This window comes from Heteronotia binoei, chromosome 1 (genome assembly GCF_032191835.1).
Source record: "Heteronotia binoei isolate CCM8104 ecotype False Entrance Well chromosome 1, APGP_CSIRO_Hbin_v1, whole genome shotgun sequence".
In the NCBI taxonomy this organism is placed as follows: Eukaryota; Metazoa; Chordata; class Lepidosauria; order Squamata; family Gekkonidae; genus Heteronotia; species Heteronotia binoei.
This window is the reverse complement of record NC_083223.1, coordinates 121,862,038-121,888,369: the sequence shown is the minus strand read 5'-3', so window position 1 is coordinate 121,888,369 and position 26,332 is coordinate 121,862,038. Positions and strand designations below refer to the sequence as shown.

General features: G+C 40.8%; 1 protein-coding gene across 2 annotated transcripts in view; it reads right to left on the bottom strand.

Moving 5' to 3' along the window:
* Positions 1-25,298, bottom strand: part of PEX7 (peroxisomal biogenesis factor 7) — a 140,061-nt gene extending 114,763 nt beyond the window's left edge. Inside the window, exons 1-5 of one of the 2 annotated variants that reach the window (XR_009555455.1) lie at positions 24,934-25,177; positions 20,525-20,582; positions 16,993-17,143; positions 7,202-7,279; positions 3,247-3,355 (exon numbers count right to left, since the gene is read on the bottom strand). Coding sequence is in view for 1 of the 2 variants with exons in the window: in XM_060240035.1 (XP_060096018.1) it covers positions 3,247-3,355; positions 7,202-7,279; positions 16,993-17,143; positions 20,525-20,582; positions 24,934-25,093 (556 nt within the window). In the remaining variant the exon portion in view is untranslated. Of the gene's footprint in view, positions 1-3,246; positions 3,356-7,201; positions 7,280-16,992; positions 17,144-20,524; positions 20,583-24,933 lie in introns of both variants that reach the window. The other variant, XM_060240035.1, reaches the window with a different exon arrangement.
* Between the last annotated feature and the right edge of the window lie 1,034 nt (positions 25,299-26,332).

Below are 26,332 nucleotides of genomic sequence, written 5' to 3'. Positions count from 1 at the left end.
AGGAACAGCTCCCTGCCCTCCTCTAAGTGACAGCCCTTCAAATACTTAAAAGAAAGCAACCGTGTCTCCCCTCAACTTCCTCTTCTCCAGACTAAACATTTCCAAGTCCCTCAGCTTTTTTTTCATAGGGCTTGGTCTCCAGGCCCCTAATCATCTTCGTCACTCTCCTCTGCACCTGCCCCATTCTGCCCACATCCTTCTTGGAGTGAGGTCTCCAGAACTGCACACAATATTACAGGAGCAGCCTGATCAATGCAGTGTACAGCAGAACTACATCTTGCAATTTGAATGTTGTGCCTCTGTTGATCACATTGTCCTTTTTTGTCACTGCATCACACTGGCTACTCATATTTACTCATATGAGTCCCCACCCATACTCCAAGGTCTTGTTCACACACACTGCTACCCAGAAGTATATCCTCCATCTAGTATGTGTGTTGTTAATTTTTGCTATCCAGATGTAGAATTCAGTGCTTATTAAATTGCATCTTATTCACATCTACCCATTTTTCCAGTATGTTCAGTTCTCACTGAATTCTATCTCTATTTTCTGGTGTGTTCACCACTCCTTCCAGTTTTGTGTCATCTGCAAATTTAATGCATAGCCCCTGCGCACACCCTCATCCAGATCACTAATAAAAATACTGAAAAGTACCGGGCCCAGAACTGAGTCCTGTGGTACTCCATTGTTAAAGAATTCTGTTTATGTACAGCGCCTGTGCCTCCAATTACCCAAACAACCAGGAGCTTCTGAAATCACATCGATGGGTCACCAAAATTGTTGAGGGATTTATACTGTACCCCCAACATCACAAACCCAAAACCAAATCCTGCAATTACCAAAACAACCTGCAGTTATCAGAAGGCTAATACATACTCACTAATTAGTTTTAAGACCTCATAGATAAACTTTATTAGGCTCCAAGGTTAGCAAAGCAAAACAGTTTATTAGACTCCAAGTTTCTCTTTTAGGCTTAAAATATATAGATAGAAAAACAAGACAGAAAACAGTTACACAGTTAGAATTCAGTCAAGCATAAAGCATAACATACAATAAAGCAGAGAGCATACTGGAAAATATAAGTCCTAACAGGGACTTCTCCCTATTAGTTACATTTTCCCATTTAAAATCTAAGTCCCAAGTCCTTAGTAGATGCTCTGCTCTAGATTCGAAGTCTGAGCATTTTCTCTATGTTTGAGGCCCCAAACAGAAATTAAGGATTGTTGGACTGAGAGAGGTCACTGCATCTCATACAGTAAGCCCCTTCTGCTCAAAAGTGCAGGGCTTATAAAGACCCATCTCTTTATCAGATCTATTGGGTCACAGCTGCATCTTAATGTAAACAATTTTGCAGCCAAATATAAACAATCAGAATCCAGATTGCCCTCAGTGGCCTTTCACCCACTTAGTAGCAGGCTTAGTAGCTGTCTTGCTTCCTGCCATACCAAGGACCATGCCAAATAAGGTCTTCCTGTGCTCAAAAGACTCTCAACTTTACCCTAGTTTTTTCTACTATTCTGCTGCCCTGTTAGCAATATGAATGCATGATAGTGCTGAATAGCTTAGAACTGAAGAGCTCTTACTGCTCATTTCATAAGACCATGGCTGCTTTCAGAAAGAGTTCTGGTAGCCAATTTCATAAAAGAGGATGGTTAAGATCATAAAGAGAACCAATTTAAAATAAATTCACCGCTCCTCCCAATTTTGTGTCATCTGCAACTGGACATCTCCACTGGACACCTCCCTCTATTCAGATGAAATGCCATTGACAACTAAAAAAGTAGTTCTCTAAAAGAATGTGGTTCTCCAACCAGTTTCCTATCCACCTAAGTATTCTAGAGTCCAGTCCACAGTCCTCTAGTTTACCCATCAGAACATCATGGGAAACCTCATCTTGATTCAGATTTGCAGTACTGATAGAAAGGATGCTGCTTCAGGAGCAGCAAATGATCTATTTTACTTTCTAAGAAACCCCAACCAATTCTAGCAAGGTAAGGCTCCATTATTTTACAGGCATAAAATGCTCACTAGTGACATCAACTAACCAGCATAATATAGTATACCTTGTATTATGCACAAGTAAATCTGATTGCTATGAAAGCATGCAGTGCTAACAGAATTGCTTTGAACAATCTATATGACCCAAATATTGCCCCCAGTCCAGAGATATGCACATTCACCAGTGAGCTGCCCATTAACTATTTGAGTTTACTTAGTCAAACAGCAGAATATCACTGGCACTGGATATATGCATAACCCCAAATGCCAGGAGCACCCTTTTGTGCATTTTACTTATTCTTATCAACAGCTGACACAAAGGTTGCTGCTACCAGCATCTCACCAACAGGTTTGTATGCTCAAGAGTTCAGTTCAGGACACAGGTTTGACCTGCATGAGAGAACTATGCATCACCTGCTCAAAAATGCTACCATAAAGCACATTTTAATTAACACCACCTAGACTAACCAGACTGAGAACTGGTAATCAACCTCTCAGCAGTGAATATCTGAATGAGTGCCTGCTGGCACAACTCTGGTATAACCATCCTACAAAAGCCCAGGAAAACAGTTTGTGAGTTGCAGCTGCTGTGTCAGTATCACCAACCCACCTAGAACACTATGCTGATTCAGCACATTTTAAGAATAGCTGTTAAGTCATGATTTTTTTTGCTGCAGTGTATTTTTTACACCATAGTTTCAATTCCCTTTTCAAAACACTTAGAAATTTTTAGCCACCCAAGAGATTTAAATCATTTTTTCTTTGCAAATAGTCAGCAGATACACAATAAATAAGCAGGAGCTCGAGTAACAGAACTGTTGACCGCCCCCCCACAACTATACCATAAAAAAATATCACTGCACAGCCGAAAGCGTTATTGACCTAAACTTTTCGTTTCAAGAGTAGACTTGCACACTGAATTCAGAAACATAGGTATCAAGTAAGAGAATACCTCAGAATTTATAACCAGAGTTACAGGGTGGGAAAAGGAGCTGCTATGATGAAATGCCAGTATAAAAAATTGCTATCAGCTCAGTGAACTGAGACAATTGCTGATCCATGTCAGGAGACAAAGGCAATGGAACTAAAAAAGAGAGAGAACTGAACCTCCAATTACAGCTACACATTTATCTTTTCTCCTTTCATTTGTATATTGTACAGCACCACCTGTTGGACAGAATTGTAAAATAATCAGAGTGAATGGAAAAGTTTCCCCTTTGAGAGTACCATTGCACTGTAACGTGTACCTGAAGCAGATGCAAAGCAGCCTGGGATATGCGGAGACCATATTGTGCTGTAAATGACACCTTCGTGGCCTTTAAAAGTACATAATGACTGTCCCACAGTAGGATCCCACTAAATAAAACATAAACAAATAAACAGCTGTTTGTACAATGTAATTGCTGAAGGCAATACACTGTGCTTTATTCTCTCATGTTTAAAACATTGATTAGGTCCAGGAAAAATGGGCACTAATAGAAAACGTTAGTATTATTAGAAGTAGGTGTGTTAGATTTTCACATATGGACAGAATGCTTTATGTATGAGAGCACAGTGAAGTAGAACAGTTTTTCTCTGTCTAAATTGTCTGATCAACATTCAGAATTTTTTTTTTTTTATTTATCAGCTCTGGACTTCCAAAAACCTGTTGCGGTACAGTGCATGCTTACTTGGAGGACTCATTAAAACCAGAGAAACTTACTTCTGAGTAAACACACAACTATGAAACATCTTGTATATCTAGATATATTTTAAAACTAAACCAATTTGAACACAGAAAACTGCCTGCTTCAGAATAGCTTTCAATAGCATTCGACAAACAGAGCAAAAACAAACATTAACATAAACAGTTGAGGCTATGTTTGTCCCTGAAATTAATACAAAATAAAAAGGTGTCATCCACTGTTGTAGCAACTTTTCAGCATAGGAGTGTGACTCTAAAGCCTACTAGAGATGTGCACATGTTTATATTAATATGCATCTGAGAATATTGCTACCTTTCCACCCTGGCTGATGAAACATTCTATACAATTCACAGGTCTGAATAGCCTTACTTTGACATTGGTACAAAATATTCTATTGTATTCATTCTTACTGGTTTTAGATTACTGTTTATATTTCTCACTGTAGAATTTTTAATGGGAATCTATGACACCCTGCTGCCTGGACCCAGTCCTTCTACAAGAAAGGGAACAGCAATGGACTTTGGGACACAGTCAATTCAGGCTGCAGTTCTAAGGACACCTCCCCAGGAAGAAGAAGAAGATATTGGATTTATATCCTGCCCTCCACTCCGAAGAGTCTCAGAGCGGCTCACAATCTCCTTTACCTTCTTCCCCCACAACAGACACCCTGTGAGGTAGGTGGGGCTGGAGAGGGCTCTCACAGCAGCTGCCCTTTCAAGGACAACCTCTGCCAGAGCTATGGCTGACCCAAGGCCATGCTAGCAGGTGCAAGTGGAGGAGTGGGGAATCAAACCCGGTTCTCCCAGATAAGAGTCCGCACACTTAACCACTACACCAAACTGGCTCTCCTGTTAGGAGTAGGTCCAACTGAATAACATGGAACAAACTCCTAAGTAGATCCGCTTAGGTTTGCTCTTTGTGTCACTGAAAGGCCAAACAGCCTCCTACACCATCAGCTGTAACTGATGAGGACAACCACAAACAGCAGAAGACAGTAACAATAGCAGTACAAAAGTATACAAATATACACTGCGTGGCACAGATAACACTTAAATCATGTATAAGTTTATATTTACAAAATATGAAATCTCAAGTACAGACAAACAAATGGAGCACAGCTCCAAGTGAGCAAACTCAGTCCAAATAAGTCCAATAATAGTAACCCTTACAAAGGGGAAAGAAAGGCTCAAAAGAGCATCGGAGAAGTGAAAGTCCATTCAAAGGAAGCGGGGGAGCAGCAGCGGCAGCTCTCCACCTCATTCATCTTCACTCACCGAGTGAATCCATCGTAAATTTCTCAACACGTCTGTCGGCTATGCTTGCTGCGCGTTTCGAAGAGCCGCCCTTGGGCACTTCAAACTTTTTCAAGAGCCTGGATAAATACATTTCTCATAAACATCATAATGTCTTAAATATGAATTTAAGAACATATCAAAAATAATACTTACAAACTTTGATAAGGTTAACTCTCTCTCTACTGCACATTACAAAGCAGGCACATGCTCAAGGAACCACTAGGTGAGCGCTGCCATAAGATGATGCTAACCAGGTGCAAGCAATAACCTCTTAAAGCAGTATCACAGAATTCTTTAAAATCAAAACAATCAAAGCCAAAGTTTCCCAAGCTAATTCATAAAAAACAAGATAAATCATTTTGAAAATTCAACCCATTTGGTTCTAAGGATCGCAATCTGAATATCCATTCCGCCTCTTTCTGTAAAAGTGTTTTTCCAATTGTTCCACTAGGGCTACCATCCATTGTGCCCTCTGTTCTTGCCCCAGGATGTATGTGGGTTGTTCTATGAGACCCCTTAAAACTAGGGTGTTGGAGCATGTTTGCCGTCTAAAAAATGACATGCAGGGTGCTCCACTTACTGATCATTTCAGGAAATTTGGGCATGATCCTGAATCTATAGAGTTTTTTGTGCTGCAGAAGATTGAGACTTCAATGGAAGGTGGAGATGTACAGAGGTTGCTTTTATAGAAAGAGGTGGAATGGATATTCAGATTGCGATCCTTAGAACCAAATGGGTTGAATTTTCAAAATGATTTATCTTGTTTTTTATGAATTAGCTTGGGAAACTTTGGCTTTGATTGTTTTGATTTTAAAGAATTCTGTGATACTGCTTTAAGAGGTTATTGCTTGCACCTGGTTAGCACCATCTTATGGCAGCGGTCACCTAGTGGTTCCTTGAGCATATGCCTGCCTTGTAATGCGCAGTAGAGAGAGAGTTAACTATCAAAGTTTGTAAGCATTATTTTTGATATGTTCTTATATTCATATTTAAGACATTATGATGTTTATGAGAAATGTATTTATCCAGGCTCTTGAAAAAGTTTGAAGTGCCCAAGGGCGGCTCTTCGAAATGTGCAAGCATAGTCAACAGACGCGTTGAGAAATTTACAATGGATTCATTCGGTGAGTGAAGATGAATGAGGTGGAGAGCTGCCGCTGCTGCTCCCCCGCTTCCTTTAAATGGACTTTCACTTCTCCGATGCTCTTTTGAGCCTTTCTTTCCCCTTTGTAAGGGTTACTATTATTGGACTTATTTGGACTGAGTTTGCTCACTTGGAGCTGTGCTCCATGTTTGTCTGCACTTGTGATTTCATATTTTGTAAATATAAACTTATACATGATTTACGTGTTATCTGTTCCACGCAGTGTATATTTGTATATTTTTGTACTACTGTTACTGATGAGGATGCTGTCCAACTATAACATTCCTCTTAAAATGGAGAGCCATCACAGGTTCACTCTGGGCTCCCTAATCTGTAAGAACCTGGCCCTCGTTTACAGAATTTGAAACCTTTCTAATCCACTGAATATGGATTAGAAGGAAGATGTATTAGAAGGAGAAGGTATTAAAATGCATTAAACTTTCCCCCTGTTTTTATTTTCTTTCTCTATCTAGCAATATTCTACTGTTATATTAACAACAGTTGTATGTATATTTGTACAGTTTTTCATGAATTTATTTTGTTGTGTGTTGTGGAAAGTGCTAACAGGTTGCAAGAGACTTATGGTGACCCTATAGCTTTTTCACGGAAAGAGACTAACAAAGGTAGTTTGTGATTGCCTGACTCTGAATAACAACCCTGGTCTTCCTTGGTGGTTTCCCATCCAGATACCAGCCAGGGCCAACCTTGCTTAATTTCAGATCTGACAAGATCAGACTAGCTTGGACCATCCAAGTCACATGTACATACATTTTATAATGTATACATAAGGCAGGTATATAAGTATTTAAGATTTTTTGGGGGGTGTTTGTACATGCAAAGATGTTTTTAAAAGAAAAAATGCTAGTTCTGTTCATTTGTCTTGTGCTATATGGGGAACCCCCTGCTGTGATGTCTCCTAGGAACATAATTAGCTCACTGTATATTTGCAGCAACAACTGCAGGATTATCTTCTTTAATGTAGGCAGTTTCAACAAATTATAACAAAGGAGAGCATTTGACTATTTTTCTGAACATTAATTATGACACATAATTTAAAGATCAAAATTTAAAAACATACCAGTTTTGCTGTTTGATCCCATGACCCAGATACTATTAGCTGTTCTCCTCTTGTCTGGCTCCAATCAACACTGTAAACCTAAAGTATTATATGAATTTTAGTCTCCATATAGAACAAAAACATCCATATTTAATTATTTATATACAGAATACCCTTTTTTGTTCTTCCACAAATGACTACATTTATTATTAAAGGAATGAAAACATGTACCTCTCTAAAACATGCACAAATGTTGCTTTTGTGAATTCTGTTGCTAAACAAAATTCCCAAACAAAACCCTCTCTTTATTTAACACTAGGAATTAAACAGTGAGTTATAAAAACTTCATAAAGCATGTAAAGATCAATTAGAATAATCTGCTCCTAGATAAGGATAGTTCCAAATAGTTTTCTGACAGCCCTGGAGTTTTCCCAGTTGGTGTGGCTAACAGCAATGTCAAAGAATTGCTTGGCCTCTGGCAACTGGTAGGCCACACAGGTGATGAGTGCAACAGCTCCTAAACACACTCAAATGGACTTTGAGCCCCCTGGTTCTTCAGAGAACTGGCAGATGTTTTCTTCATTAGCTGGTTTCTTTCTGTTGGGTTATGTTTTTGTTTTTTGGAACCTTCTAGAAGATTATGCCACCGCTCCTGCCTCCTCACTCCTATCCAGTGGACCACAGGTTCCCAAGAAGAATTAACTACCACATTCTTGACTCTGGCATTGAAGATTAGAAGAGCCGTGTAGGCAGGAAGGCTCAATTACTGCCAGCTGCCAGCTGGAAAAAGCCTATTAGTATTCACATTAACTCTTGGGAGGAAACAGAGGTGCTTTGCCTCGCATTGTCCCAGTTATGCCCCCAGAAACAAATAACAGATGTCGTGAAAACACACAGAGGCCAATTCACTTTACAGATAAAACATTTCATGTCTACCACCACTTGGATAATGTATTTACTATTGACATTCTGAATGTGCCCAAGTTTCCATTGCACGGATTTCTGTAGGTTATCTTCTGTTTTTGCAACATACACATATGAGGGAGAATGAGTGAATGAATGAATGAATACTTGGAACCAGGGCTTTTTTTTCTGGAAAAAGAGGTCCCAGAACTCTCAAGAGGGAAATGAAGGAGAAACACACAGGTGCACCTCATTAACTTTTAAACATTTTTTGAGAATTGTTTCCACAAAAAGGGTCCATTCCTCTGCTCCACCACTTTCCACCAGAAAAAAAGCCCTGTTTGGAACACTTATGTAAGCCCTTCCACTTAAAAAAAAAAATCCAGAAGACCTTCAAATTTGTATCCATAGTTTTAGATTCTGTTATAAATGTTATTGTTGTGCCTGTGTATTTTTATACAGCTCCTCCTTGAATATAATTTTATGGGAAAAAGGGATGGAATGTTCCAAAACAAGCAATATCAATTATCTACTTTGTGTGATACATGAAACAAAATACATAGGCTAAATAGCTAATTTTTAAAATCCAGAGAACTGTAGTTTTTATCTCTGGCCCTAGGTCTCTTTACCTAACATATGATAGTTGATTTCTTTTCAAACATTATTTATGATGACTCTTGGATTCCAGATGGCTAATGCTAGCCATACTGAACCTCAGAGATATCTGCTGCACTGATACTTTTGAAGTCTACATTCAGTCATTACACTCTATCCTAGCATCCTTTGATTCCTCATCCCTTTTCCTCTCTAGAGTTTCCACAGGGATTTCAATACAGTAACTTCCTTATGAACTTTCAATTTCGACTTCAAACAAACATCAGTTACTTTCTAACCATAGAGACAGGAACTGGAAAGGGTATAAGATGAATTGTACAAACACAAGGACCATTTGTGCTCTTACTAAGTGTGCATCTTTGTCAGATAGTTGTAACATTCCAAATAGGTTCTAAGATACTCTAGATCTGATACCACCCCTGAAGATTGGTTGCCCTCTTCCACATGCTTCTCCTAAAAGAAGGGAGGGCTAGATATAGTCACAATGGATAGCAATACTAATTTTTCCCCATGTCTAGCAATAGTTATTTTATCTATTAACTAGGCTATATAGAAGAACTAGGCTTAGGAAGTACAAATTAAACCTCAACAGGCTGATACAGAGAAAACTTTACATTCCAAAAAGAATTCATGGTTAGTCAGTCTCATACAGGGTTTGAAGAGAGCTAATCCTGATGGGGTAAGCAAAAGTAGTCTGAGTATGTGGTACTTACTTAACATGTTCAGCTCCGAGCCACCTAAAACGCACTTAAAGTGCCTGTGATACATTCTAAGTACCTGAATCAGCTGACTTGATCAGCCTGGCATACAAGTCACACAAACTGCTAGCTTGTAGAAATATCTAGCAGCTCACTTGCCCATACATCTCTATATTAGCTATTTATGGTTTAAAAAGGGTGAAAGTAAAATGTTGCATGATGTTTTCCTTCCTCATTACCTGTAGAGCAGTGGTCCCAACCTTTTTGGCACCAGGGACCAGTTTTGCCACAACTGCTGCTGCCATGGCCCACCCAAGGGTTGCCAAGACCAATTCAAGAAATATCTGGGGACTTTGGGGGTGGAGCCAGGAGTAAGGGTGTGACAAGCATAACTGAACTCCAAAGGGAGTTCTGGCCATCATATTTAAAGAGACAATACACCTTTTAAAACGCCTTCCTTCCATAGGAAATAATGAAGGATATGGGCACCTTGTTTTGGGGCTCATAGAATTGGACCCCCTGGTCCAATCATTTTGAAACTTGGGGGGTATTTTGGGGAGAGATCCAGGATGCTATGCTGCAGTTTTGGTGCCTCTACCTCAAAATACAGCTCCTCCAGAGCCCCAGATCAATTCTCCTCCAGAGCCCCAGACCCGCGGATCGATTCTCCATTATTCCCTATGGGAATAAGTCTCCTTAGGGAATAATAGAGTTCCCAGCAGACATCTCCCCCCCCCCCCCGCTTTCTGATGACCCTGAAGTGGGGGAGGGCCTCCAATCTGGTGGATCCCCTGCCCCCACCTGGGGATTGGCAACCCTAGCCCGCCCCCTCCTTTCTCCAGCTGTGTTTTGCCCCCCTCCCCCACCCATGCGAGCAGAGGAACGAGGAGGCTCGGAGGAGTCAGTCCTACCCACTTTGGCAGGAACTGGGCTGATTTCAAGTCATTTGAAGAGGAGGCTGGAGGAAGAGTTTCACCCCCTCCCTCAATTCTGGACGCTATTGAAATACCTTAGAATCAGCTCAAACCCTGCCAAAGCAGCAGAGCCAAGCCTCATCCCCCCACCGTGTGACCAGAGGAGCGCTGTGACGGGGCTTGGGCAGCTTTGGCAGGGCCCAGGCTGATTCTAAGCTATTTCAATAGCATGCTGAAGGAGGCTTCTCCTTCCCTCACTTCCAGAAATGAGGGAGAGGGTGAAACTCTTCCTACAGCCTCCTCTTCAAACAACTTACAATCAGCCCGGTTCCTGCCGAAGCAGATTGGGCTGACTCCAAGCCTCCTCACTCCTCTGCTAGAGGATTGGAACGCGGCACTGGAGAAGGGAAGGAAGGGGGCGGGCCGTGGTACCTCATTGTGCGCGGGGGAGGGAGCAAAGCAGCGCCATGATGGGCAAGTATGCAGTGGTGGTGGCGAGGGGGGGCGGGGTGGAGGACAGGAAATGGTGGCCCGGTTGCTAACAGACTGCGGCCTGGTAGTGGACCATGGCCTGGGGGTTGGCGACCTCTGCTGTAGGGAATTCTTACTTTCCTCAGTAAAATAGGCAAGTGATTAGCCAGACACTGATGCTAATGTTTGTATGTATCACACCAAGTTAAATCTAACAGTTCAGAATTAGATCCTATAACATTCATAGCTCCAGTTTGTCACCTGACTTCACAGAAAAATATGATTACAGCCAAACCTACTTTATTTCCACTGAAGTGCATTAAGTGCAAGGTTGACAGCAGGATAAAAGCTAACCTTTTATCTGATAATGAAGAACCATGCAATATTTATATTAAAATTGTTTATGTTATTGATGCTGGAAGGAGCAGGACTTATTGTGGAAGTCCGACACTATTATATCTGAAATAATATGAACTTAAACAGAAGATTAAAAATCAAGACATTCTTCTAAAGCATTATCTGTCAGCAGGGCTTTTTTTTTTTTTTTAAGCCCAGCAGGAACTAATTTGCAAGACCGGAACAACATATTTTTCGAGGGGGGCAATATTAAAAAATGCTGCCCCCTTATGGGCCATTCTATCTTATGGTCCCATAGAATACAATGGACTCCATACCCAATCTGGCGTTCCTGCCCCTCCATCAGTGCCCGGGGCAAGCACCCCCTCTGCCCCTCTAGATCCGGCCCTGTCATTTGCATATTAGGCTACACCCTCTAATGCCAAGCCAGCTGGAACTGTGTTCCTGCTCAAAAAAAGCCCTGTCTGTCAGTGTTTACTAGAAGATAACTACAGTCATATTGAGATCTACCATATTTGTACCAGGATATTTAAATTGTTGTTAAAATATCTTGTCACATACGTTCTATTACACTTTCTTTAAGCCATTAAGTTCTCCATCCAAAGGCGCAAGGGGAATTGTTTCCCCAAGTACTGATAGATCTAGAAGTAATCAATACTCAACATTAATCCTTATTAAAATGGCAAATTAACATTACAAAAGAATACATTGTATTTGGGGTAATAATGGTGTTTTACATATTTCCAGCTACAAATCCCATCCCAACATCAAACTCTCCCTACAACTGAGATGAGGGGTACTGCTATTACTATGCTCCAAAACTCAAGAATATATGAAACAGACCTCTCTCTCAAACTAAACTGGTAAATTAGCACTATACAAAACAAAAAAAGAATACACTATCTTTGAGTCAAGGACATAGGCACATCTTGCTTAACCAAAGCTCACAGCAGCAAAAATTCTCCTCCTCTGTTAATCCAAGTTATATCTAAATAGGAGTCAATTGCACCTTTAAGACCAATGTAGTTTATTCAGAACGTAAGCTTTTGTGTGCATGCACACTTCTTCAGACAAGGAATGAGGTACAGCCACATATAGCTGGTGGGGTTTGGAATGCCAAGTGGTACAAAGTTAAAAACCAATAGCAGAACAGTAAAATTAACAAAAAATCTGTGTTGTATTAGCGTGGGAAACCATAAAACAGTAATACGTCAGAATGTGAGAATGCCTGTTAATTATTCTATTGCTAATAAATCTGGGACAAAAGAAGGCATTTCTTTCCCAGAGGTTTTTCCTGTCAAAGTAATTTACTTTTTAACATGTAACATAAATATATACATCATTTTAGTTTGCATTAGGAAAAAATACAGTGGAAGATGGGTTTAGTATATGTAATGAGATAAACAGCCAATATCCCTTGTTTGAATATGTCAATACAAAACCGTTATTTTGATACACTGTCCTAAAAGAGAAATACATTGGAATACTGTGGATATATCACCATACTTGGTGAAAGTGGGTTTAGCATATGTAATGAGATAAAAAAATAAAACATCATCTCTGTTCAGTCCTGGGGAGGTGTTTGTTCCAAGTTTCATAATAGTTTGTAATTCAGCAATTCCCCTCTCCATTCTGTTCTTTAAGTTCTGAGAGTGGGTTTAGCATTTGTAATGAGATAAAAAACCAATATCCCTGTTCAGTCCTGGGGAGGTGTTTGTTCCAAGTTTCATAATAATTTGTAATTCAGCAATTTCTCTCTCCATTCTGTTCCTGAAGTTTCTTTGCAGTAAAACAGCTACTTTGAGGTCACCCATTGAATGCTTTGGAAGGTTAAAGTGTTCCCCCACAGGTTTCTCAATTCAGTAATTCCTGATGTCAGATTTGTGTCCATTTATCCTTTGGTGGAGGGTTTGTCCTGTTTGCCCTATGTAGAGAACTTAAAGGCATTGTTGGCATTTAATGGCATATATAATGTTGGAAGATGAACAAGTAAATGAGCCTCAAATGGTGTAGTTACTGCCGTTAGGTCCAGTGATTGCATTGTCTGGGTATATGTGGCAGCAAAGTTGGCACTTGGGTTTATTACAAGCTCTGATATCAGTGTCCATGCTCAGATGAGATGTTGTATTGTTGTGGGTGAGGAGTTGTTTGAGATTAGGGGGCTGTCCTTATGCAAGAAAAGGTTTACTCCCCCAGTACTTTTGAAAGAGAGCTGTCACTATTCAATAAAGGTTGTAAGTTGTTGATGATATGTTGAACTGTTTTCAGTTGAGAGTTGTGTGTGACCACTAGTGGTGTTCTCTTATTGTCTTTTTTGGGGTTTGTCTTGTAACAGGTTTTCTCTGGGTATCATTCTGGCTTTGTTAATCTGTTTCCTGATTTCATCAGGTGGGTACTTTAGTTCCAAAAAGGTTTGTTGTAGATCCCTCAGGTGAGAATCTCTGTCAGCAGGATTGGAGCAAATGCGGCTGTAGCGTAGATCCTGGCTGTATACAATTGATCGTTTGGTATGTTTGGGATGGTAGCTAGACGCATGCAGGTATGTTTGTCGGCCAGTAGGTTTCTGGTATAAGGTAGTTTCTATGCATTCATTGTGTATTTTAACAGTGGTGTCCAGAAAATCTTTTTCTTGCATAGACTGGTTGATTGTCAGGTTGATGGTGGGGTGGAAGTCATTGAATGCCTGGTGAAATGTATCCAGGGCTTCTTTACCATGTGTCCAGACCATAAAAATGTCATCAATGTAACGAAGGTATAAGGTAGGTAGGAGTGGGTGGGAGTCTAGGAAGCATTGCTCCAAGTCAGCCATGAAGATGTTAGCATATTGTGGGGCCATGTGGGTGCCCGTGGCTGTACCATTGATCTGTAGGAAAAGTTCATTGCCAAATCTGAGGTAGTTATGGGTGAGAACAAAATGGCACAGTTTGATGGCAAAGTCAGCTGACTTTTGTTCTACTACTTCAGACCAACACGGCTGCCTATTTGGATCTACCAAGTTATATCTGTTCTATATACTGTAGGTTCGTCTCCAATGCACTTGTATAGCAGCCCCAGTGGTTACTGCAAGTCCAGCAAAGGAGGTAGGACCAACCTGAAATACTAACTAAAACAAGGGGAAGCTGTTCTCTTGCTCTGATGCTCTGATATGCATACTATAACACTGCAGTTATAACTGCACTTATAACACAGTGCACAGGAAACACACCGCAAGACCTGCATTTATAACACTGTGCAGGAAATGAAAACATTGAGCTAGAAGTGGTGCCTCCAGGCAGTTTTTTGATAATACTTGAACTAGCCCCATATGATGGACTTTGCTCAAAACAGTAGAGTTCATAACATAGAAAAGCTGTCTTCAGAAAAGGAAGAGACAAATTGGTGGCATTGAAAGCAGCTTTAAAATAAGGCTTCCCAAAGCAGCAAATTTGTCCCTAACTTCAGACAGCAGTTCCTTTATTCTTTTTTACTGGGTAAGTAAATCATATGATCAATACTACCCTCAGCAGATGGTAGCTGCAGCAAAATTAGCTATAATTCTTGACAGAAATATTTTCAGATATTAGAAGGCCAGCAGAACATTATGACTCAGTGCAGTTCTGTGAAAGCCATACTGCTGCAAAGTCTGCAGGAAAAAAAGTTAGCCATCTTTACGAGAGTCAATAAGTAATAACTCATTTTACCAGGCAGAGGTTTGTATGATATAGGAACAGCACAATCTACTGATTGCTGCAATCTCTGACAATCCTTCCAGGACAGGTTAGAAATTATAGAACTTGAAAACTTTTTTTGTTGTTTCTACGACAGGTTGAATACAATTAATTCATGAGGCTGGACTTTTTCCCAGCCTTCTCTTTCCCCCACCAGCCCCCCAGTCCAAATCCTCTGCAGGGGATCAGGGGACCCTTGTAAATATAATGTACCATGGCACAGAGAACTGTAGCCAGAATAGGGTGAAATCAACCACCTCCTGAATAAATGGAACGTTTGTGAGATCCAACCCAGCTTTCTGAATGATGAAAAGTTACATTTTTGCCATGGACTGACAAAACAATTAAATAGATAAGGTCCCATTTGAAAATATAAATTCAACACAACACTGCAGCTGTCTGAGGATGCAGGTTTTAACTCTCCAGTTATTCCCTATGAGTTCTGTTAAAGAATAATACGCACATAAAACGTTAACTCTTAATTTTAGGGTAACTTTTCCCCCCAAGTAGGGCAGGAAAATGTGGAGCAAGACTATAATTCTAGTTTATTACGATCCAAGATTAGCATGCATATCAACAGTTATGTAAACATAAACATTTGTTACATATCTGAATGTTAAATAGAGAACATACATTACTAAAATAAAATCCATTAAAAATTTTAAATGAAGCAATAACCTTCTGTCTGATCAGACATGCCAATACACAGAATCTCGCTACATTGAAAATAACTTTTAGCAAAATTAATGGTTAATGGCTTCTTTACAATTAATCATGCATGCCCAGAATGCTCTTCTCAGCCCTACCTCAGTATACAACAAGATAGCCAAGTCATTTGCATTTAGAAGGATGGAAATTGGTCTGTTTGCTGTGTTAGGTTGGAAGAAATCAGGGTTAGATAGGATCTGCAACACAGAGTTTATATAAAAATTAAATAGTAAGGGAGCAAGAAGGCAGCCTTACTTCACTCCTCGCTCAACTGGGACCTTATGGAACAAATGCCCTTGTGGATTGAATCTCTTTGACAGACTACGGTCTATTGAGGATTTCGAGTTTTAACCTAGGTCTGTTATGAGGGATATCATTGAATGTCATCCTGTAATCAACAAAGGCCACATAGAATGCCCCGTGTGGTCTTGCGGTGTGTCTCTCTATTAGATGGCACAGAATAAAGCACAGGTCCAAGTTGGAGCAGCCATTTTTGAATCATGTTGAGCAAGACAAATGAACAGAGAGTAAGACAGAACAGGATTAGGAGGTTTCACACAGCAGGGGCCAGGGAGGGCCTTCTACTGGCTGCCACCACTCTGCTAAGGGTCTGTCTGGGAGGGCCCAGAGCACCCATCTGACCCGTCTTCCTTCTTAACAAAACACTTTTTATTTGTGACCAAAAAGACGTGAGTACAATGGCAGTGTAGCAATAACAAGTTTATTGTAACGAGTGATTTTAATTATTAATACAACAGTGAAAAGTAAAAACAGTAAAGGTGGTATAAAGCAAAATAACAGCCCTAACGTGACTAGCTATACGTTCCCTTCCTCTAATGCCAAAAGACTCACCCTCCTTGAGTGAGGGGACCCTCCTGCTGCAGCCTTTCCAGAGAGCACTCCTCTGTCTGCAGCCTCTCCAGAGAGAACAACCTGTAGCTGGGCCTATTATTTCCTACCTTCCAGGTCCCACTCCTCTGGGCAAGTCTGCTGCCCTCCCAATCAGAGGGACAGAAGGGATTCTGGTAAATGTAGGCCTTGTAGCTCCTCTGATACAGGCTTCCCTGTACCTGAAACTAAACACAGTTCATAAAATGGAAAGAGAATTCTATTGATAATGTCCAAACCCCTTCCATTGGTTTAGCCACTTAATCAGTAGGCCTGCATTTGGTTCTATTTTAATAGGTCTCCTGAAAAGGAAGCATTATAATCATAGAACAAAGCAGTAGACAAGTGCACCTTTAAGACCAACTAAGTTTTATTCAGAATGTAAACTTTCGTATGCTCTTAAGCTATACGAAAGCATACGAAAGCTTACATTCTGAATAAAACTTAGTTGGTCTTCAAGGTGCATTTGTCTACTGCTTTGTTCTATTGCTTCAGACCAACACGGCTGCCTACTGGGAACCATTATAATCATAACAACACATTTAGTTTACCTCCTGAGTGTGCTCTTTGTAGACTTGCAGTGGACCTTCAGGTTGTGTTGTATCCCAGATTTGCAAAGATCCATCCCCACTGCAAGTGACCAGCACATGTTCATTGTTCTCACTCCATGTCACATCAAACAGGCCATCATTCCAGTCAAAACTAAATGAAAAAAACCCAAAATATTCATCTATAAGAAATTATTAAATAAGTCATTTAACACAATCAAGACACTACAGTTTTCAGTCTAAAGAGTGCTGAACCTCAGAGTGCAAAGATCTGGGTTCAAAAGGTTGGTAAATCATGAAGTGTCAGTGCTAATATTATCTTTCCGCTTAATCTACTTAGATCACCAGTTTGAGCTCCTTGGAGGAAGGGTAGGATTTTAAAAGTGTGATATGTGACCTTCTGAAGGTTGTTAAAGAATACATAAAGTGTTTAACTTTTATAATATACAGCAGCTGTTACACAGATTTTCCATGAAACTATTTTTGACTTACAAAGTTTCATGAACTTGCAAAAGCCAGAAGCTCAATTCTTCAGCCACTTTATAGCCATCATGGTGCACCAGACTACAGGCAGACCATAGGCAGATATAGCAATACAATAAGTTAGCAAATTAACCATGAGAAAAGCATACATGGTTGAAGTTCAGACTGAGGGAAACTCAGCAAAACTATGCCAAACAAATACCCACTTCTAGAAAACATAAGGATCTGTTACAACTATGCTGCACTCCCTCCTGCAATTCTGTCTTAGAACAGAGGGTAGTAGGTTGGAAACACAACTTGGGTTCTCATGAACCCAACTTTTTCTGGGTATCTGAAGCCAAATTCTTTACAGCTGCCTCCCCTCCCATATCTTTGTATTCTGCTCTTGTCTAAAGAGAGATGCACAGGCTGTGTATACCAGGGGTGTCAAGCATGTGGCCCAGAGGCCAGATCAGGCCACCGGAGGGTTCCTAGCAGGCCAATGAGCAACTCACTGTCATCTGCTTCCTTCTCCCTCTCTCACTTCCTTCTGCATCACAGCTTGCTTTGCCAAGCTTACTCAATCACACAGGAACTTCAGAGCAAAGTTGCTATTTTCTCCATTAGCTGACCAGCACATAAAGCAGCTTATGTACAAAAGCTCACAATGCCCAGTCATTTCATGTTTTCCTCTGGGTCTCAAGCTCAAAGCACTGACCATGAGTTGTCTATAATGAATGTCAATAAATCAAAAGTAGGTTTGCAACTTACAGATACACACCTGAGCAACACCTGAACAGCATACTCAAGATTGCTACAGCACAGACATGGTCTCTAGATTTTAATGCAATTCAGGGAAGAGGTGTCAGTTATCAGAGGAAAGGAAAGGCCTCCTGTGCAAGCACCAGTCGTTTCCGACTCTGGGGTGACTTTGCTTTCACAACGTTTTCAGGGCAGACTTTTTACGGAATGGTTTGGCATTGCATTCCCCAATCATCTGCATTTTCCCCCCAGCAAGCTGGGTGCTCATTTTACGGACCTTGGAAGGATGGAAGGTTGAGTCAAGCCGGCTACCTGAAAAACCAGCTACTGCCGGGGATCGAACTCAGGTTGTGAGCAAAGCTTAGGACTGCAATACTGCAGCTTTAACACTCTGCGCCATGGGGCTCTTAATTATCAGAGACTGCTAAATAAATAAAATGTTGCAAAAGTGTTAATGTTTTAAAGCATGTTTTATTTTAAGTTTTTTTAAAAAACCTTTGATTGTGTTTGCCTGTGTCCTTTAAGGAGTTTATATCTCTGCTACCTGGCATTACATTATACAACACACATGGCATGGCCTAACAAGGTCTCATTTATGTCAGTTCTGGCCCTCATGAAAAAAAAATGAGTTCGACACCCCAGCGTATATCATTCATGGCTTGGGCTGGTTAAAGAACCTCCAGGTTGAAGATTTCAGCAGGAATTTTACAAGAGTTATTGTCTTATTGCCTCATGCCCTGCAACCTACAAACCCTTGTTACTTCCAGAATGCATCTATGGTTCTTGTATTCTCTGTGGACAACTAGTGTCTTCCTATCCACTGCTAAGCCCAAGCTGTTTACAACATGTTTTAGAATCTTTTCAGAAATACACTAGAAGAACCAGACTGTACCAAACTGACTCTGAAGTTAAAAAAAAAAAAAATCCAGGATTTTGAGTTGCACAAGTCAAGTAACATAGCCCAGAAATCAATTCATTCTGGAGAAATATCCTATAATTAATTGATCATTTACAACCTATGTTATGCTGCAGATAGCTTCCAATAGCCAAAGAGAAAACGCTGAAAACACAGAACATTGATCAGAAACTCAACAGCAAAGCCAAGATCACTTCCCATGTTCACCCTCCTAACTTTGGCAGCTGAGGTCATACAAAGCAGAGTCTCAAAAACTGATCATAACTAAATAGCCATTTCAAATCAAAGGCTCTGATTTTAATCCCTTAACTCTATGTTTTGCTTTCAGTTCAAGACAAAAATTAAAGTATGCATTCAAGTCAACACATATTCTTCATTCAACTAGACTGATTATTGATAATTAAAGGCAATTATAAGCCTGGATTTATTTATTTTTTAATTAAAGAGTAGCAAGTTGCTCAGGACTGATAATCAGAAACAGAAACATGATTCACAGCAGAATTTACTGCTTTTAATATGAAACACAATTACTACTTGTTAGACATACCACACTTTACTTAAAACTGCTACCCTATTTTTTTTTTAAATGTGAGCCTGAATTTAAAGATCTTGTATACAGACCACAGCCCTATCTCATATTTTCTCAGAAGTAAAACCCACCAAACCCACTGGGACTTACTTCCAAACAGGGTCTTTTTTCTGGAAAAAGAGGTGCCAGAACTCTCAAGAGGGAAATGAAGGAGAAACTCAGGGGTGCCCCTCATGAATTTTAAAACATTTTTGAGAATTGTTTCCACAAAGAGGTTCCAGAACTCCATTCCACTGCATTCCCCCAGAAAAAAAAGCCCTGCTTCCAAGTAAGTATACTAAGAATTGTAGTCTTAGAAAAGACGAAACATAATGGTCACAATCAGAGATATATTAAATGTGTTTAAACTTCTTCGATTTGATAAAGAGAGCTATTCTAAGCAATCTATGCAGAAGCCTGCTCAGGTCCTTCAAATGAATTTCTGTCCACAAAAGCTAGAAAATTATTTATTTTAAATAAAACTTGCCAGAACTCAAAATGTGAACCAAGACCAGATAATATGTTTCAGGAGTTACACTCAACCTACACACCATATGCTGCACTTCTATTTTAATCTGTAACAACATACTGAAAATACATCATTACACATAAGAACTATCAGGAAGATGTTCCATATTTTCTGGTTTTAATCCTTGAAAGTAAGAATTGTGTGTATTACTCCAGAATTTTTGCTAAAGTACTATAGATCCTTGCAGTATCTCTTTTTGACAGGATTATATTTTTGTTTCCTTATAACTAAACACATCACTATAAATTATCAAAGCTATAGTGAAGAGTACATGTGCAAAAGTATAAAACAGTACTACCTCCTGAACAGATGAATCCCAGCATCACTTTGTTCCAATACTACTAGTGTTCCACAACCTGAAATAGAAGACAATTAGGAAACTATGTTACACAGACATCAAGGCTTATGGCTACCCCACCTGGGGTTTTCAAGGCAAGAGACATTCAGAGGTGTTTTGTCATTGCCTGCCTCTGTGTCATGACCCTGGACTTCCTTGGTGGACGCTATCCAAATACTGACCAGGGCCAACACTGCTTAGCTTCTGAGATCTGACAAGACCAAGCTAGCCTGGGCCATCCAGGTCAAACTGCTGTACAAGATGATTAACACAATCCTCTTACTCTATACTCAATGCTTATTCTAAACAATGTTGAATTAGGATAAGAGAAGAATTTTGAAGCTGCATTTAAAAGTCCATCATTAGTTCTCAAATTTGGGATTTCTCCCCTTTATTTCTTGTCACATAGACAAGACTGATCCCTAGGTAAAGACTTAGTTTTTTATTGCTTATGCCCATCTATTGTGAAGAGCAAGGTGGAAGAGAATCTTCTACTTCTTGTCCTGAAAATTTATAATATCCCCTTGAGAGTCCATCCTTCTCTGGGGTAATTTTGACTTTTCAAGGGAGGGACTATCTGGCCATTGGGCTTTCTGCAGTCTCTGTTCCAAGGTGGGATAGCCCAGCACACACCTTTTGACCTGCATTTGGCCAAAACTATCAGCATTTGTAAGCTTTTAAGTACTGGGAGTTTGGGGAGGGATGAATCATTCTCTACACTTTCCCCCTCTGCGAGGTACACATTTGTCTAGAGGCTCCTGTAACAAAGACACAGTGTAAATCCAATTACTGAAATATAAATATAATCTATGAGTTAGAGGGAATTTCTTCACATCATCATGTTATAAATATTTTACAGACAAATACATATAATTATTTCATATTATGTAACAAAATTGAAGGCACTTCTTAAAGACGATAAAGATCAATAAAAACTATCAACAATGACTTCCCAACATTGTAGTGAGCTAGAATCAAATTCCTGTGGGCACTGAAAGTCATGCAAGAAGCTGAACTGAAAGGTGGGGGAGTTTAACAAAAAGGATCATACCAGCTCTAGGGCACTCTCTGTGCCAAGGTATTCTGCTCCACAAATTTAATGGAAATAGGGTTGCCAAGTCTAACTCAGAAAATACCTGGGGACTTTGGGGGTGGGGCCAGGAGACTTTCCTATTCCCTAAAATAAACAAATATACAGCAGTAGAGTTCCCCTGAATACCATCTTCATTTCCTCATTCCCCAGCAGTTGGCTGCACTTTAACGTTCTCTCTCTCTCTCACACACACACACAAAGCAGTCAAAATAAACACAGTTTAGAAGCACATACTTTGTGGTCTCACTGGGGCAATTTACTCACTATGGGAGTTGTTGAATGCGGTATACTCAACCAAGTTCTTCAAACTAACACAGGGAAACCAGAGGTTCTCTCTATTTTACTATACAAACTACTTCTGAAGGGAGTGTAAAAAAATGGAGGGACTGAGCAGCTTCCTTTTCCTTTGTCACAACAAGCACATTGTTCTGCAGGCTCACCCCATCCCCATTCAGCCTGGCTCTGGAAATTTAAAGACAACACACCTTTCAAAAAACAAGCCTTTCCCAAGCGTCTTTTAAGGCTTTGGAGGTTGGAAAGGCACATGGTGGCTGTTGGGGTAGGGCTTCCCCCTGATGGCCAGCTGGCTGGGGGCGGGAAGAAGCCTGCAAAACCGAGGAATCTCCCGCTGGGATCTGGGGATTGACAAGCCTAAATAGAAATGAATGGGATCATTGCCGAGTTCACAACCATACACACACACACAACTCCTAGCATTGTGACCAACACAGGACAACTTCCCAATTAATTTTGTCTTAATTGTTATAGTCAAGGCTTTTTTTGTAGCAGGAACTCCTTTGTGTATTAGGCCACACACCCTTGATGTAGCCAATCCTCATAGAGCTTACAGTAGGCCCTGTACTAAGAGCCCTGTAAGCTCTTGGAGGATTGGCTACATCAGGGGTGTGTGGCCTAATATGCAAAGGAGTTCCTGCTACAAAACAGCCATGTTTATAGTCAAGAGTAGGGGTCTCCGACAGACGCCAGGGTACCCACCAACACCTTTCTTGGTGCCCACCAAGTGCTTTTAAAAGGTGGATGAAGCTAGGTATGTAGGGCTTCTGATTGGCTGTACAGATTAAAAGGAGGTTAATTAAAAAGGAGGTTAATTAAAAAGAGGTTCTGCCCGAAGCATTAAATTACTATTAGAGTTACACATAATCTAGTTGCTATGGCAGCTATTTTGTGGTTGCACCCACCACCCTTTGCCAGAATTCTAGAGGTGCCCTCAGTCTCAAAAAGGTTGGGGACCCCTAGTCAAGAGAAATAAGCATATTTAACCATGCAGAAAGCTTATGCCTATTTATATTTCTTACCACATCTAATACAATATGAAATGAAATAACAGGCACAGCAGCCTTTTAAAATAGAGAGCTTTTAAAAAGCTTGTCCAAATGCAAATCCCTGCCTGTCAAAGGCACCATGTATAATAGGTCCCAGTTTTAATGCCCACTCTTAATGATCTCAAAATCTGGTAAAAGGTAATAGGTATGGGCAGTTAATCCTCTTGCTTATAGTTGAACCCAACACCCAGTTTGGTGTAGTGGTTAAGTGCGCAGACTTTTATCTGGGAGAAACGGGTTTGATTCCCCACTCCTCCACATGCACCTGGTGGAATGGCCTTGGTTTAGCCATAGCTATCGCAGGAGATGTCCTTGAAAGGGCAGCTGCTGTAAGAGCTCTCTCAGCTGCACCCACCTCACAGAGTGTCTGTTGTGGGGGGAGAAGATATAGGCGATTGTAAGCCACTCTGAGTCTCTGATTCAGAGAGAAGGGCAGGGTATAAATCTGCAGTCTTCTTCTTCTTATCAGTATAAGATATAAATTCCACTTGCTCACTGGGCCTTTATGTTCTGCATAAGAATGACACTATAAACACCTGCTGTCAGGTAGTTCTTCCTCACACTTTGAGGGATATATACAATTAAGCAACACATTGTTTTGGAAGCAAACAGATTATTCTAGTATGTGAGATAAATTTGTTATGGCAACATGTAAGCACCTAGGATGGGCACAAGCGCCTCATAAAGAACAACAAAAAATATCCTTTCCGATTACCATCAGAGGCCTCTGGATAAAGGTTTAGAAGTGGACATATGCAGTTCAGTAGACGCTATAAATAATACATGGCAAGTGTTGCTGAAGCCTTATTTTCTTCTGAACAATGTTACAAATGAGCTGACACAATATATTTCACATGCTAGGTTACACAGATGTATTGTATGTGCTCTTCTATAAACGTGGCTGGGTTATAATACTCCAAAAGTACACTTGCAGTCTTCTGACTTAGGCTGCACCCACATGGAATTTTTTCTCTGCTTTGGCTTTGCATCCAGAAAGTACCTCATTCTAACATCCTTTCCTAGATCTCAATATACTCTTTCCCAAACCTGTTTGTTCCAGACACACTACCATGCCATCTGGACAGATAGCTGTGCATGTTCTTGTGCCATAATGGTACTGCCCACATCAATGCCATTTCCCTGCCATTAGCCCCTTGCTGCCACCAATTTCCTTGATCACAACCAGAGAACTTTTTAAAATAAAGCCTTCAAAAAGCTTTCCAGTGGTGCAGCAAGAAAGAAATGAATGGAAAATGGCAGCTGCACAGGGCTGACAGAAGAAACTGCACAGAAAACTGTTGAAATTACAGTGGCAATGAAAGTAACATGAAGTTGTGAAAGCCGACTTAGTTTGCTGAAAAGTAATTCCACCAGTTACACTGATGCTTAACAGTGTAGTTCTAAATAAATAACATCCTCCTAAATCAATTGATTTCAATGGGTGCAACTATTCAAGATCGCATTGTAAATGTACGCCTCATATGCAACCTAAGACTACAAATCTATGTAAATGTGTTTAAGATCATGACTAAAAATCAAAACTTTTAAAAACGTTTGCAGCACCTTAGGCGACTCTTAAGGCTAGCATACAGTAGTTACTCTGGCTGCAAATTCACACAGCTACTGATATGAAATGTTTTACCGGGAAACAAGCCCCGTGGAAATAGGCAGAACCTACTTTTCTTCCAGCACGTATAGACAGCAAACACTCACAACTGTCTCTCAATGCAGCTTTCAAGCATATACTTAAAGTCATGGCTATGACGTTATCCGCACTTACTCGCCTTCAGTGGGACTTGAGTAAACTTTCAAACTAACTGTAACTAACTGATTATAAAAAGGAATCTATATTCTCCAAGCCGTCAATCAAGGAAGGAGAAGAGAGACAGCCAACGAACAGGCTGCTGCGCATGCGCCCCCTGCTGTTGCTTCACCTGCAATCCCGTAGTACTGAGAGGCGGCGCAGGCCAAGCGCCTGGGCAGATAGGGTGAACTCTCTACTGCGTAGCCGTGACGGCCGGGCAAGCGAAAGACATCCGCCCTCGGAGGCTTCGTCCCGACGCTCCTGTTGCTACCGCCGGCTCCGTGGCTCATGGCCTCACAGCCAGGCCTAGGCTACGCCTGCCGACTTTGGGGAAGGCTTCGTTCCCTCGGCCAACGAAGACTGGCGAACGACTTCAAAAGCGCCCGCTCCCGTCCGCGTATTTACGCTCCCATATCAGACTAGAGAAACTGTTACTACTTCCGCCATGTTGAGTGTGGGCAAAAGAACCGCCTCTTAAGGTGTTGGGTTTTGAGGGCCGGGAGGAGCAAGTAGCTACGGTCTTAAAGGTTTTGAGACATCTTCCGGTCCACGGTTGCAGCTATTTGAATCTTCCATATGCGGGGCAAGAACAATAGGGAGACAGAAAATGAAGTGAAAAGTAGGCAGGATTAGAGGTCCCCTTTCGTCCATGGCTTGAAAAATTATGGTCTGTAATCAGAAAGTAAGAAAGACGCTCCAGAGAAATATTGAGGGGACGTGCTCCTGTACTTTTAAAGGCTTAAGGTAGCAGTGCAACAGGTATAGTATCAGATAAACTAAAATAAAAATCTGGTGGCACCTTACAGACTAACAGCATGTATTTCAGTTTGAGATGTAGTGAGAGCTCGCTTCAGACGCCTCTGTCTTTAACGGCCCACAAGGCTTCTATTTTATTTTCCTACAGTGGACTAACACGGCCACTCTAGAGAAAAACAGTGGAGAGAAAGCCGCATCTAGCAAACTGTTGCCTACTATAAACTATTTTAAAGGCACGGGGCGTTTCCCCAGCTCATTACACTGTCTGTAATGTCAAAACAGACTTGGAAAGGGTGTTAGACAGTCCCTCCCCCTCCCCCCCGCTCGAATACCCCTTTCTAGTTTCCTCACCGCCTTGCAGCACCCTGACCCTAAAGATGTGACCCTGCGTCTGAGACGGGTCTCTGGTTTTGCTGCGCCAGCTACTGTTCCTTTCCAGCCTGTCTCTCGCTTTTGTCTCTGTAAAATATTATGTATTGTGAAGAAATGCTGGCTTTAACTTCTCCTCTCATCCACCATTCGCCCAACAATCTTTCTTCCTTTTTTACAAGAACTTCGGAGTTCGGCCCCGGCAGCCAAACGAGTGAGCAGGTTTCTCCAGGCAGCAGGATAGAGTGGATGAATATTTCATAGGGCAGCAACAAAATGCACCCTTTACCCATTCATGTCTGTTTTATTTAGTTATTTAAACTATCATTTATTTCCGCCACTCCTGTCACGCACATGGAAGATTCTGATCGGAAGTGAAGAGTGCGTGGAATTCTTATCTCTTT